This window comes from Bombus impatiens, unplaced genomic scaffold (assembly GCF_000188095.3).
Source record: "Bombus impatiens unplaced genomic scaffold, BIMP_2.2 scf_0259, whole genome shotgun sequence".
NCBI lineage: Eukaryota > Metazoa > Arthropoda > Insecta > Hymenoptera > Apidae > Bombus > Bombus impatiens.
The window spans coordinates 182,165-197,808 of record NT_176678.1 but is presented as its reverse complement, the minus strand read 5'-3'; the positions used below and the strand labels follow the sequence as shown (position 1 = coordinate 197,808).

At 35.6% G+C, this 15,644-nt stretch overlaps 1 protein-coding gene across 1 annotated transcript in view; it reads left to right on the top strand.

Moving 5' to 3' along the window:
* The first annotated feature begins 13,078 nt into the window (after positions 1 to 13,078).
* Positions 13,079 to 15,644, top strand: part of LOC100745011 (cholesterol 7-desaturase) — a 6,047-nt gene continuing 3,481 nt past the window's right edge. The window contains exons 1-3 of the mRNA XM_003488656.4: positions 13,079 to 13,565; positions 14,081 to 14,244; positions 15,199 to 15,383. Coding sequence (XP_003488704.1) covers positions 14,155 to 14,244; positions 15,199 to 15,383 — 275 coding nt within the window. The 5' untranslated portion in view covers positions 13,079 to 13,565; positions 14,081 to 14,154. The remainder of the gene's footprint in view (positions 13,566 to 14,080; positions 14,245 to 15,198; positions 15,384 to 15,644) is intronic.

The window sequence follows — 15,644 nt, the reverse complement described above, 5'->3', positions numbered from 1 at the left end:
GTAACAATTTTGTTTTTCATACTTTTCAAAAGCGAGTGATCGTTCTAATGTTTAAGGGTATTTCAAGCCTTTTCCTTCCTGCCAACTAAGTATAACAACTAAACTGCGGATTTTCACGCATTTATAGGAAATTTGAAAGTGGAAAATTGTAGCGAATTGCGCGTAATACGAAAAAGACACATAAGATATGCAAAGTATAGTGTTTTCTATGATACTTGATAGGTTCTTTCCATTTTCCTACTCATATTATTTATTCTTTTAATTCTAATCTGAAAAATAAGAATTCGGATAAAAATTCACAAATAAAAAGTTCTAAATAGTTATACGACCAGTATGAATTTCGGTTTTCACACCGAAGATGGATTTTATCTTTCTAACGTTTAAAAGGTATCTCGAACTTTTTAACAACCCCTGCCAGGTTTAATTCTCACGAATCGAAACCCGCACCCTTCCTTCTCCATAAAGAACTTGAGAAAGAAAACGACCGTTACCATCTCTCCCCTCTTCGCGCAGTCGTCGTCGGTTCTGGTTGCTGCGTGTCCGACTAACCGAGCATCCCCTTTTTGCCAGCCCGGAAACAGGTAAAAATCAGGGTTTGCGCGACCTTTGACCCCGTGGGATCGTTGAAACAGGGTGTGTGTTATTGTGCGGAGAAATTTTCTCACGGGTCATCGTAACGCGTGCACCCGTCCAAACACCACTATTTAAGAGCCGCTACTGCCTTCGATCTCCGCAGAAGTAGCTCGCTACCCGAACAGAAAGGTCACGGAGTGTCCTGGAGGAAGATTCGCAGCGATATCTTCCGGCAATGGTGAGTCCTGTATCTGGCAATTATACGCGGTCTTGGTGTTTCGATAGACTATGTCAAAAATTTCACGATTTAGCATCATTCTTTCCGTTTAGTTTCTTTAATTTGTTTCTATCGTTTTAACGTTCTTATTTTGATTTTCGTCGGCACTTGATCGTTTTCTCGTCTAGCTGATTAAAGAAACTATCAGCGGATTAAAATTGGCAGAAATAGAAAGTGAAAAGTAGCCAGGTTTGCAAACGTTTCCCTTGTGTACCGTTCTCTCCGAAGCGTGTCTCTGAAACGAAAGTTAGAAGAATCGTTAACGAAGATAACACGAAATTCACGACTGTCTTAAAATACCGAGAAAAAGAAGCCGATAGGCGATGTTTCGAACAGGTGCTCGTTATTTCATTGAAATTGTAACGGAAGGTTTTCCAAATATTTCTAAAATTAGCGACTAGAGTTTTATTCGTCGTTGGAAATTTTATAACAGCTTCTTGCCGCCACCGAACGAAATAAGAGTTATTTTAGAAGAAGTTGCGGTATCTCACGATGATTTTCATTCAGAAACGTTCAAAATGTCATTCTTCTGTTCGATAGAAACCAAAGAACATTTTATAAATGTTCGATGTCGATAAACGATATTTGTATGCGATTTGTACTTTTATTTTTGATAATTGTTACTTTGTATCATAGCACGTAAAGTATTCGATTCGTTGTTGAAAATTAAGCGGTGATCTTTTATCGACCAAACCGAGCCGGTTTCCTACATTTTTCTACGTAACTACGAATCCTAACTAGGATAAATAAAATACAATTATCTACTGTTACGTGAAACTCAAGGTCAATCCGATTCTCATTTCCATAATTCTCGTACGTTCATCGGAAATAAATCCACGATGATTTCGTTAAATAAACGTAAACACTTTGAGATACGTATTTTAAATCGATCGCATTATAAACGTATTTCCAACATATCCAACGTATCGCGTTTTATAGTTGTTCGAAAGTGCAATTCGAAGTGCAGTTCGAAAGACCAGTTCCTGAATAAATTTCTACAGTTTGACAGTAGACGAAGAGCTTCTTGCAATTTGTTAGAAGTAAATAATAGAAACGATCGATTGTATATCGTTGGAAATGGAACTGCAAGATTCGAAATAACGGAAAGATGTTTGCAAAATATCTCAGAAAAAGGAACAAACGGATTACGATCTAGCGATTCGTTCGTATCTTAGAAAATAGACGTCGATACTACCTATCGAAATGGGAAAGCTACGAAGCAAAAGATCGTCAAACAAACATATTTTGTTCGTTATCTTTTCTCGTATAATTTAACGATTCTCTGAAATATCTTGAAACATCGATTATACTTACATACAACGATAATACTCACTCGGTACATACCTTTTATTCGTTTTTTGCAATTATTCGCATTTAAATGTCAACATATATAAATATGGGCTGCTTTATCTTTTTTGTCAACTGTGTAAAACTATTCAACGTTACGCTTGAACGATAAATTGCAGTTTAAATACAGTTTATATTCGAATACATTCAAATGATGCGATTTCTGCGAACAAAATTATCGAACAAAATTATCGAACAAAATTATCGAATGCCAGGTAAAATAAAGCATATCACGCAGCTGATAGAGACTCGTACAAAGGAACAGAAATTCATATCTGGATTATAACGAAAATCGTATTCATTACAGAATACATTCAAATTACTACCATCGAGAGGCTCGGGTGCTGAAAGTTTGTTCGTATTTGTCAGACTTGTTGTGTCGGTACGTAAAGTTACTCTTAGCATTGCGATTTAGTCATTGGTCGATGGTACCTTAGCAACAATAGATCCACGTTCCTTCATTCTCAGAGTGTAACATCATCGAAAGACGTACCGTGCTTGTTGCCTGTTGCAGCAATATGTCAGCAATAATAAAACGCTTCTAGTTCGATCGATTTCTTTATTATTATATTATATTATCATCGCGGTATTAGCCCTTTCGCTCCTAACGACGATTACAGCCAACGTGCACGAAACGACCCCTGGAGGCTAACGCCGCCTGTAGCCGGCAGCGTGGCCAACCAACTTATGCCTAGCAGCGCCTCTTGCGAGTTTCGCGTCAAATACTTGCGGATACTTTATGGAATCGTATTTATTCATCCTTGGTACTTTTGAATTTGTTTCGACTATTACAGTGCAATAGTTAGTAAAGAAAAACATCACGAGCTTTGGACAAAAAATGCCCAAAGAATTTGTATACCGGTACGTCCGTTCACTTTTTAAAGGTACTCTGTCATTTCTTAAATGTATCGCAAGTTGCTGTTTATCTTAATAAATTGTTCGGGTTGTATGTACATGAATTTCGTTGTTAAACGCCTAGAGCATGTCAAGACGGCGTTGTTCAGGCGTAATAAGCAAGTCCGAACGTCGAAGGCTGTCCACGCGCTACGTGTATATTTTTGACACGGGATCCCGTTCAGTGGCGGCGCTTTGGCGGAACAGAATCACCGTAGCGAAAGGATTTTAAAATCACTAGGTCCGATTCTCTATCGTAGCGCGACTTTCATCGTCGAAAGCATGCATATATTAGAAAAATAGCTTTCGTTCTATGCCACGCTATGCACGTATCATTTTTGACATTTGTCGCGTCAGAACGTGATCCCGCAAAGCGCGATAAAAGAAGAAAAATTACACTTGGGAAAAATACGATATGAAAATAGATACAATACCGTAAATCAATATTTACAAATTGGTGGATACAGTTCTGCGGGAATATCGAAAATAATTTTATCTTTCGATACACGTGTCAGTGTTTTCTTTAAAATGAAACGAAAGCCGCTGAAAGATCGAAAATCGTGAAAAAAAATAACAAGTAATAATAAGAAGTAAGTTGGTAAAATGCCTTTATACAACAGTATAAAAAAAGTTGCTGCAATAATATCCTCGTAACAATGGGAATTAGTTGAGGAGAAAGACTTGTTATCGAAGATAAGATAGCGATATTAAGATATCGAGAAGTTTTTGTTTCAATATCGAACAAATCATAGTTTAGAGAGTATCGTTTCGATAAAATTCTTAACGCCATAAAATTCTTAACGCAAATTCTATCCCAGAATATGATTATTCTTCTAACGTATTAAAATAATTCGGTTCATCATTCGCTTTTTGAAAGAAATGTCTTTCTTTTAACGTCGATCGATATGAGATAAAATAACGCAACGGAGAAAACGGTAGAAGAATAAACCACTACTTGACAAAATAGGAGCAAATATTTCTCATATCGTCCGTTGTATTACATAGAAATTAATAAAACAGCCAGCCATTAATGAGATTTTATCTAATAAAAATTCTAGCCATCGATCAGCATTCCATTGGAAAAGTCTCATCGAATAAAAATTCTACGTATTGAACTTTTGTAAAATACTGCGACACAAATGGTTTCGTCTTCAACGTTTCTCGATACCTAGAAAGACGAGTAGTTTTATTATATTGGCAGATGCGTTCTTTAAAAATGATCGAATCCGGATCTCAGCTAAGCTTATAGAAATCTTTACATGCTGTTTTCATTATTTTACGATTCTTCTAACGCGAAACTAAGAAAGAAATTCCACGTAAGAGATTTCAAAACTGTTCCCACCAGTCGAGATTAACGATCAATGACGACTGATTTATTTATTTACTTTATTTTTTAAAAACGCAATTTCGCTCGGCCCTACTCTATCCAGGCACTAAGATCCGATCAAAAAGCTTTTTCCAAATTTTCCACAACACTCCGTTTATCAACTATCAAATACAATTTTCATAGTTAAAATTTCAAAACTGTCAATCTCAATTATTTACTTTTACATACATTTTATTCGATTCTGTCTCAACCCTTGACAATATACAAAAATATAAAACAGGTTACTGGTTTACTTCTATTCTATCATGAAATTGAAATTCTAAATTAATACGATACGAAATACAATTCCAAATCGATACGATCAATTGTGCAGTATGGTAACTTTCCAAAATATCCTCCAACACTCGTCTTGCGATTTTTTTCCGAACGTAAGCATTAAAGTCACTAATTCGTCTTAGAATTTCTGTAACGTTATACTATAAAACTTTTAGCGGTAATACAAAGTGCGGTGATCGGAAACATGGCGGAAAATTTTGTCACAAACGATCACACAAATGCAAATCTTTTATTTCGAAAAGTGTTTAAAGATGGTTTACTTTGAAAAATTTACCAACTTTTTTACAGACCATAAAACAAGATAATAACGAAATAGCGATAACGAAGCTCTGTCGATCGCCTAATTTCAGTAGATTTATTTCAAATAGAAGTGACGAGTCTCGTACGAAGCGGAAAATATATTTTGTAGCAAAGAAGTGTCCGTTACTAATGAAACATACTTCAAATTACGAATCGCTTGTCCAAATGACAAGAATAAAAACGAATAGAAACGAATAGAAACGAATAGAAACGAATAGAAACGAATAGAAACGAATAGAAAATAACTATTTGACGAAGGCAAAAACACCGACCGATGCTTATTTACGACGAAATTGATTATCGCGAAAAAGAGAAATATTGCATAGTGCGAAGAAAACGAATCTCGATAGTTATTTAATCGAATGTTTGTGCATTTGTGCTGAGTATCAAAATAGCAATGTGTCAAATCGAGTGTCAAATCGATAGCCTTGTTCTTAATTGGAACGAACTAAAGAATGTATAGGAAATACCAACGATAATAACCGAGATATATTCTGTTCTTCCATTCCACTCCATTCCATTCCATTCCATTCCATTCCATTCCATTCCATTCCATTCTATTCCATTTCATTTCATTCCATTACAACGTTCCCGCTTCAACGTTCAAAACAGCAGATAGCGAATAATATACGATTATAAAACGATCGAAGCTTAATTGTAGTTTTAATAGAAGATAATTTTTGTGACAAAAGTTAATACGAAACGGTTGAACAGAGGGAAGACACGAATTTAAATCAACGATAGATATGGATTAATAAGAAGTATTTAATTTACTGATTTTCGGGAAAAGAAGATAATCGCTAAATTAGCGATTTCTTGCATTTTTGATAGCAGATGAAAATGAAAATTAAATGGATCGTAAACTCTTTCGTAAAATTCATAAAATTCATAAAATTCGAGCTCCGATATACTTAGGATAAATGGCGTTGGAATAAAATATCAAATGATGATAATTTCCATACATTATGAGAATTAAATATATCCAAACTGACTGCAAAATTATAACTAGAAAAGGAAGGAAGCTAAGGAAACATGCCGCGTTAAATATGATATAAAAAAGAAATTAATATAAAAAGATACTATATTGTTTTTAACAATTCATACTTACCAAAGGATCTTCCACCCGCTTCTTACCAAAGATTCTCTCAAACATCGAAACATAGATGATTTATTTCGTAATTAATTTATAATTAAAAAGCAAGCACTCCAAGCATTTTCTACCTGAATTCTGATTCTACATCTAGAAAAAAAGTTTAACTCTTAGATTTATTTACGAAAAACGATCCTGTTTAGAACTTATCTAAATCTTCTTCGGACTATCTGAGATTTTATCTCGATTTTACTTGAAATCTATTCAACCTTTTTCAAGTCCACCAACATTTTTGTTCGAGTCCAATGAAATTTCCTTTCTAAATAAAATAAACTGGCCTGCGATTTGATTAAAATTTTTTTTAGAAATCCGTGTTTTCATAATCTCAAGATAGTTGTATGTAACAGCGGTTGGAAGTATCGTAGAAAATGTTCACGTTACCTGAAACATATCGTAAAACCGTGGACATAAATTCTGTCACGATTCGAATGTAAATTCCACTAAAAAAATTTGAAATGAAACTAATTAGATCAGGAAAGAACTGTGTTCGAACTAACGCTATTTATGGTATCGATCAAGTTTTATCTTCAGTGTAAAACGTAATTACGGTTAAATATTCGCATTTTATGTAATTATAATTAAATGAATTTTGTCAGTGATGAAATTATCAGGAATGTGCGAGAAACATAAACGCAAAGAAATAGAAATGCGAAATACAGCAAACGAACGTTATTTAAATTACACATAAACGGTCCAATGTAATATTCGTTTAAAAAAAGTAGAAACAAATATCGGATGTAATTCGCTTCGAGCTAATATCAAACATCGCTGGAAAATGTCGATATAACCGGTCATAGTGATTCAACGATATAAAATATACGAAGCAAAAGAGGGCAAAAGAAGGGTTTGTCGAAGAACCGAAAGTTCATTGATATTTCACCGTTATATTATTTTATATGTATTCCCCAACATGCCATAAACTTTCACTAATTCGTTGTACTTGCTAAAAAAAATAACGAAAATTTGTCATAATTTTAACAATACGGATGAAATTTTGCAACAATATAGATCGAGTACAAATGATCTTTATGGACGTATACGTGTATGTATGTCACTCCAAATATATCGTGAAATTTCAAAATAATCCCGTTGAATGAAAATTTCTTTAGCGCATAATTTGCATTTGGTTTACATTATATTAAAGATATATACAATCACGGTTCTAAGATCCAACATTTCAGACGATATACACACAATAGCACGAGGCAACGTTTCTATAAATAAATTATATATATAATTAAAAATATATAGTTAGAACAGAATATACTCCTCGTATGGCACAAATAAGTTTTCTATTTAAGAAAACTAAACGGTATTTTAAATAAGAAACGCGAAAGAAACACTTTTTCATTTCAATTGCACCAATTTTATGCGTTCAATCGTCATCATCATGCGATCATCGTTGCAATCGATAAAGTTATGCGAAGTTTATCGTCGATAAAGATATGCGAATAATACATATGTCGGAATAAAAGACAAAGAAGTTAATAAAAAGCTCGCGTTTCTTCCGATTTGCTGCACAATTGATTCAGATTATCAGATTTCGCTTTATCGTTTAAAAATGTAACGTTACAAAGAATACCAGAAGAGGAATAATTATTTAAAAACGACACGTATATTTATCTATCGTTCGTTACTTTGTTTCTCATCAATTTGTAAATTACCAAATTTTATTTCCTTTCCTGTTTGATCTGGCTTTCGCTAACGCTCACAACATTCCAGGTCTCGAGGACCAGCCCGAAGATGGGATCATCGGACGGAGACACGCAAAAAGATTAAAGAATAACCGAAATCGAAGAAATAGGAAGACTAAGCTCAGACAGAACAAAATTTCGTTAGATTTGGGAAAGAAGAAGGAGGAGGAACCGAAGAAAGACGGCTACTACTGTGAAAAATAGAAGCACGAAAGGGCGCGTCAAACACTCTACAGGATCCAAAGCACAAAACCCCGATTGTTGAAGTTTCGGGAACGTTTAGAGAAGTACAAAGCGGATGACGAAGGAAGAAGAGAAAGGGGAAGAAGAAAGCTCGATTTAAAGGAAAGAAGGGAAAAACGAAAAAGGATAAGAGAAATTTGAAAAATTTAGAGATTCCCGAGCCGAATACACATCGGAAGATCGAACAAAATTTCATAGCATGAAAATAGAAGCGAGAAATAGTATTGATAAACTTTTTTAGTATAGTATTGATAAAATTAAAATAAAATAGTATTGATAAAATTTTTTCCAACGCAACTTTTCAAACTTATAAATTTGAGAATCATTGTACCGAAAAAAATGAATAAACCGAAGAACGAAGAGGAGCTTTTGGAACTTTTTCAAACAAAAGCAAAAGTACAAGAAGCAACGACAATCAGTTGCCAAACATAGTATCGCGATAATAATTCCATTGATTGGCATTTCAGTTACATCGAAATTCTAAAATTTTAACAAAATCTCAAAGTTAACGAAACGTAGAAATTGACATAGCAGATAAAAGCTATATTTAAATTAAAGCTTTCGGATCGCTCGTGAATTAAAATTAAAGGTTATCAGCTGAAACTGCCAAAAAAGAAAAGAACAAAAAAAGAAAAAAAAAGAAAGAAAGAACAAAAAAAGAAAAGAAGGAAGGAGATGATAGAGATTGATTTGTTATCGTTTACTTTAGTCAAAATCGCGCAAAAAAGATTCAAAATTCAAGATCGATCAATTTTTTTAAATTCTCCGCCTTTTCTGCACCATTTTATAAGCCAAATAGAATGGAGAAAATTCAGTTGGAAATTCAGAGATCGTTTTGACAATATAGAATCGATGTTATTAACTTTCGGGATAGCAGGTAAAAATGATGTACTCGAAAAACGTACTACTCGACGAAAAACGTGCAGTGTTGAACACAAAATCGTAGAATCGACTGTAATAATATTTTTAATTTACTTCCGACTTCCTAAATGATAACAACGATAGAAAATAATCGGAGCGACGAGTAGAGCGAAGAGTTGAGGTTTGTTTTAGTTAACGTTTTATAATGATTAGTAAGAAAATTATTGTTCAGTTTTTAAATAATTGTTCTCGTTTTCTAGCCCGTTAAACAATTGGTTCGTTAAGTTTGTTCCTCGTTTATTTGTCAGTCATTGATTTTCAAACGACGTTACGAAAATTCCTAGTTCTTTGTTAAAAAAATTTAACCGCGTTTCCCTTTGTTCTTGTTAAGTTTGTCGTTCTCTCTTATTTTCGTTAATGTTAACATGCCAGCTGTTGAGTTAATGTTAATCACCTGAGCTTGAAAAATTGAAGTTAACGTTTAACCGGGTTGTGTTTTTGTTTTATATTCGAAGGATTGGAAAAGAGAAGGTATTTTAGGCTGAAAGTATTCCATGTTTACGCATAAGATATTAAGAGATAAATTGTGCGCAAGAATGGTCAATATTATCGTACTTTTCGCGTAGAATACTCGCGTTTAAACAAAGTTTCACGTGGACGTTCCGTTTTCTTTCGACGATTAAGTTAAAAAAAATCTGTTTTCCCCATTGTTCGTTGTTTCGTAGAAAACAAATTTTTTTTACCGTTGAATTGTCCTACAGACGAAGTTAACAATCGGGTGAAAAGAAAACGAAGACAATCCGTTCGACAAAAAAGAGAAAAAAAGAGACGTTTACGTTGTTTTCTTGTTTGTCCGTAAATATTGCTACTTTTGGTTCTTCACCGCTGTGCCTTGACTTTTACTTTGCAAGTGATCGATCACGTTAATCGCTTGTTCGTGATACCATAAATCTCCGAACGAACGACTTACAATTATTGTAGTATACGAATATTATATCGCGCGATACGATACATAAACGAATTAATCTCGTCCGTTTAATTCATTTATCTATTTGTTTCGTAAATTACCGAATTGTAATTTTAAGATTAAGACCGTTGTATCGATACTCGTTTATTTAACTGTATTACTCGCCGAGTCAATTACCGAACGATCGAATGACAACGGTTCATTGGTTCGCTCGATCGTCGATTATCCGACCTTCCTGCGTGTCGGTTCGTTAAACAATTGTGTCTTTTAATTGTAATCGTGTGTATTCGATAAAATATTAATCGTGAAAAAGAAACGTAGCCGGTGAAGCGTTTTAAATAGCCGTTTATAAATTCGTGTGCCGATTAATCGACATTGTAGTTGATACTTTTAAATAGCGTGTGTGTACGAGTGAATCTTTCTGACTCTACCATTGATTCAATTTTTCCATCTTGATGCGATTATGCCTGTGAACATTAATGAACAACGAGAGAAGAATTGACTATTAAGCGTGTACGAATTGAAAGATACGTATAATTAAATATCTTTGGCATTCTGTAAAGTATTTAATGTACCTATGAGCTCTGCATAAATAAAAAGCAAGTTACTCGCATCCCATTACGCTAACTACTTTACTCGACCATCCTTCTTCCTCCACCTTCTTCTACGATCTTCTTTTTTTCTATCATTTTTCTATCATTTTTTCTATCAACGTAAATGGTAATTTATATACAAAGACGTATAAAATATTCAAGGTGGCGTGCTCGCCGTAATTTCCAGTAGACGAAACACATTATCACATAGGTCTCGTTTCTTTGGTTCTCTTTGTAAAAATGTGATGGAAATTCGTCTACTCGTCGCCTTCTTTTAAAATTTTAATTACATCTATTCGTTTTCGTCGAAACTTTTTAAATGCCACTAACCACTATTTAAGTGGAAAACGCTCGTTATGTTTCGTTATAAATATTATTAAAAAAATTGAAGGCACAACTGTATATATCGACTTTTGCTTGCCTATCGGTCCATTCTTTTTTCTCTTTTTTTCTTTTTCTTTTCTTTTTTTATTTTATCACGTTATAACAGCAAAATAACAGTCAGGGACCGAAAAAGTTGCGGAGCTTCTTAAGGGATTCTATGTGAAGTGTGAAGTGTGAAGTGTGAAGTGTGAAGTGTGAAGTGACGTGAACTTATAAAATTATGACAGGAACAGATATATCTTATTCATCGATATTAAATAAGTTCTCGATTCTATCGTATTGTAGCAAACGTCGCATACTATTCGTTTGAACAGTACAATAACAGAAAAATAGTCCGAATAGTGTGAATTTATTTGCAATATTTAGGTAAATGATTCACAATCGAAAGCTCGTTTGTGTTTCCCTTGGAAATAAACATCTAGGCAATTACTGGATACACATATATAATATATTATAATACATCATAGAATTGCTATATAGAGTTCTATATATAGTTCCCTTTTCTTTTGTAGTACCTTTCCCTTATAGTTCCCTTAAAGTACCTTTTCGGTACTTTTTACGAAACTATTGATATTGCTTATGTTATTTGGTTTTCATACCTTTTATTCGATAAACGTGCGAATAAAGTGATATTAATGTATCGTTAAATGAAACCGATACTTAACGGTACGATACTTTTGTCTTGTGGTACTTCCTTTACAATCGTTCTCTGGAATAACTCTGGAATAACTCGTTTCCATGGAACTCTTATTATACGAATGCCGAGTGTGTCCCATTTGTCCCGAGTGATCCCGGTGTGTCTCTTCTATGAGAACGCCTGATAAAAACGTTCCTAAGAGTAACATTTCTTTCCCATAAAAATTCCACAAGGGACAAGATATTTTTTCAAACGACAGGAGCAGAATTTCTTTTTTAACAGAGAAATAACTGGTTGTTTCGATGCCTATATTCCGATTATTTCCAGACCGTCGAACGTAATGATTATTTATCAACGCGTAATTTTTAAACGCGTAATTCGGTAAACATTTCTCTAGGATACTTTTCAACTGTGCGGTATTCCACGAGCGGATATTTGTTTCTGCCGCTAGAAACAACTGTTTAAAGCAGTACTTGGTTGCGTTACATATAAATTGCCGGCGACCTTGAACTCTCTAGGATTTCAAAGTTCGTACTTACCTAGATGTTCCGTGGCCCGGTTTAAAATTCAAACGACGTCTCTAAACTAAACGTACGATATTATTCACGTAGTTCGAAGGTAGAAAATGTTGCGTGTCCCGACCGGAGAAGACTCGGGGTCGGTGATTTACCGAAAATCACGGTAACCATCGCATAAATCGATAGCCGATCGTAAGATACAAAGAAGGGAGGCGGTGGAAAAGAGCGGAAAAGACGAAACGAGGGGAAAATAAATGCGGAAAAGCGTAGGACTAAAGATAGAAACAGTCGGAAATCGATCGACAGCGTTGATAAAACGAAACCTGGGAAAGAAAAGACAAGGAGGGTAAGCAGAAACAGAACGATTCGCGATAGAAGAAAAGATATGCAACAAGGACTTGGAAATCGGTCGTGGCTGTACATAATTCTAAGCGGAAAAATGTGGTAACCGATGTGATCGGGGCTCGATCGACATTCGCTGGAAAGGCCAGGTATACGATTTCTGACTGACAAATATTCCTCGACATTTGAATAGCCACGATGGGTTATGTATTACATTTCATAAGCGCCATTGCGATATAGCCTCTATCGTAAAACGAAACGCGTTACAATTTAATAATCGATCGTAAACGATAAAAGTAAAGGATAAAAATGATCTCGTCGAAAGTTGTTACACGATTTGAATATATTTTCTTCTATCACGATGTACGTACTTGTTCGAAGAAACGCAAACGTACGTAACAGGAAATTAGTAGTAGGAAATCTAACGAATAAGCGGTATTTAAGTGGGAACGATCGGCGCAAGAATTCGTGCAAAATGAGAATCCGAAAAATCGGACGGATCGTAAAAAAAACATAGATGGCGAGGTGCGATTAGTTTGTCGATTTTTTTTCACGGTTGAAATTTCACGGATCGTTCACGGTTGAAATAAACTTTTCCGGGAGAAAGATATTCTATTCGAGTGAAAATGGAAGATGTGACCGATGAAAGGTCGATGGGTCCTCCGCAATAGACACTGTCGGAGACGTTGGTACACCTCGGAAAGGTATAAAAGGCTCCGTCTAAGGACGAAGTGGCTCAGTCGTTCGAAAAACGATCGAGGGTTCGGAATCCGTCTGTCTGGTAGACCCTCCTGCGCGCCTCTTCGCTTTTTCCAATTCTATCGAACTATCGTCCCCTTCGTTCTAACTACCTATACTCGGAGATCGGACACGATAACCATTCGCGTTAGACGTCGAGTTAGTTAAACCTGATACTCGTACTACGGAATCGTACTACGAGCCAAGGGAACGCGACGACCGATACATTGTACGAAACGAGAAGAGTTAAGAGGCCGTTAACGAGAGGGACGCGCGTGAGAAAGAAGAAAATAGAAGAAGAGAATAAGTTCGCGTGACTAACAAGTATGGAGGATAAGAAATAACGAAGAAGAGAAGAGATCGAGTGAACTGGAATCGACAGACGTGATATCTCGTTCCTATCGGTTTTTCTCACTTTTCTTCTTTTTTTTCTCTTCCTTTTTCTTTTCGTTTTGCGATCGGCAAATTTGAGAACGGCTGAAGATCGACGAGCGGCCAAAGAATTACGAATGCAGGAGCGGAGGTTCGAAAACATAACAAAGTTCGAAAGACAAGTGTACGGAACAGGTGTAGAAAAATATTAAAAGAAGGGGGAGGGAGGAGAAAAAATAAGAGCAACGCGACGAAGAGCGGGATTAGTGGAAGAGGAAGAAAAGAAAGAAGGGAGAAAAGGTAGAGCAAGAGGGAGGAGAAAGGAAGGAAGGAAGAGAGAGTGGCGAGGAGCGAAAGAAGAGAAAGAAGAGGAAAACGAGGTGCCGAGAAAGAAGGCCGGAGGAGAGGAAAAAGGAAGGAAGGAAAAAGAGAAGAGGCCGCCGAGTGGCAGTGGAAAAGGAAAGGAGAAAAGAAAGAGAGAAAGAGGAGAAGCGCGAGCAAGGAGAATAAGAGAGGTGGTTCCGAAGGTGTTCCAGAGGGACAAGTTTTTAGAGTGCACTTGCTTTTCTTCGTTCGGGGGCAGAGGGTGAAGAAGACAACGATGGCCGGATGGTGGAGCCTCGGTGGTGCTTTTCTTCTGCTTTTTGGTATTCTCCTTGCTTCCTATTTGTACAAGATCAACTGGATCAAGGTGAGTCCTCTTCGATACCATTGCCCGGTTTACCTACTTATATCGCATCTTTTACTCCGCTTCTCGCCACTGTTCAAATTCAAACCGATCGATATTTTCCGTTTGTAAAAGAGATTTCAGAGTAATTGAAATTACAGCAGTTTGTTAAATTATCGAAATAAAATATTATTAATTACGTGACGTCACAATTGAAATGAAATAACGACGAGCTGCCGGTAAATTTTATTCTATAAAAGAATGTGAAAAAGTGAAAAGAAAAGACAGAGAGAGAGAGAGAGAGAACCACGTTGGATTTCCATGAAATTTCCATGAAATTTCGATCGAGACTGTATCGACGTTTTAAAGTTACGCGTACCACGATGTTTCGACCGTCGCCAAGTATCCTGCTTTTATCGATTTAATAAAGAATAAGAAATAGATATCGTCAAGTATTATTATCTACGCATCAAGGGCTAATAACGTTACTTATATAAGTAAGATAAAATTACCTTCGGCGAAACGTTAACGTCTATATTGATTCCTCGAAAACGTGAAAGTGGAAAAGAAGATTTACTAAAATTTGTCGACGCTCGCACTCTTTTCGTATTTCTATTAGCCGAATTCATACACTTTTAACGCAAACGATACACACAGGTGCGTACAGAAGGCAGCACGATGACATTATGTTTACAAACGAAGAAGCAGATTTCTTTTTACGCGTGACGCCAGAAGAATATCCTTTTTCTTCGTATCAGCGATTCTTTCTATCCGCAAAAAGGAAACGCGATACGCTTCCATGTTTTGCACGTCATAATCTTCAGTTTAGCGAACGATGATTTTATCGATGTTACTATCGCTTTATGAAAATTACCACTTATGAAAATTACCACTTTGTTGAAAATGATAAAAACCGTTATACGTATTATTAATTTTTTATTAACAAGCTCCACAGATAATTGGCTCTGCTCTTTTCAGGACCTAAGATTCGAAGGTGACAACAAAAGAGTTTTAGCCAATTACTTGGAATCGAAAAAGCGTAAATTGGGTAAGCTTCCTCCGGTTTATCCGAACGGGTGGTTTGCCCTGTTAGAGAGTTCTCAATTGGACAAGGGTCAAGTAAAACACGTAGCTGCTCTCGGACAGAATTTTGCCGTCTTCAGGTATTTTGATAAATTAATTTGTAAGAAGAAATACCAACGACCGTATATTCGGCTAGAATTAATTAACGTAACGTAACGTTAACGTAAAATTAATTTATGTAAATATTACGATAGATGTAAGATATTTATATATGCATGGGAAAGTAAAGGGAAAACGTGGTACGACCAGAGTATCGTGCAAAGGTAAGTGGAAAAATGTCGTAGAGCGAGGATTTCCGATAAAAGTTTCGGTTTTTTTTTTTTTTTTTTTTTTTTTTTTTT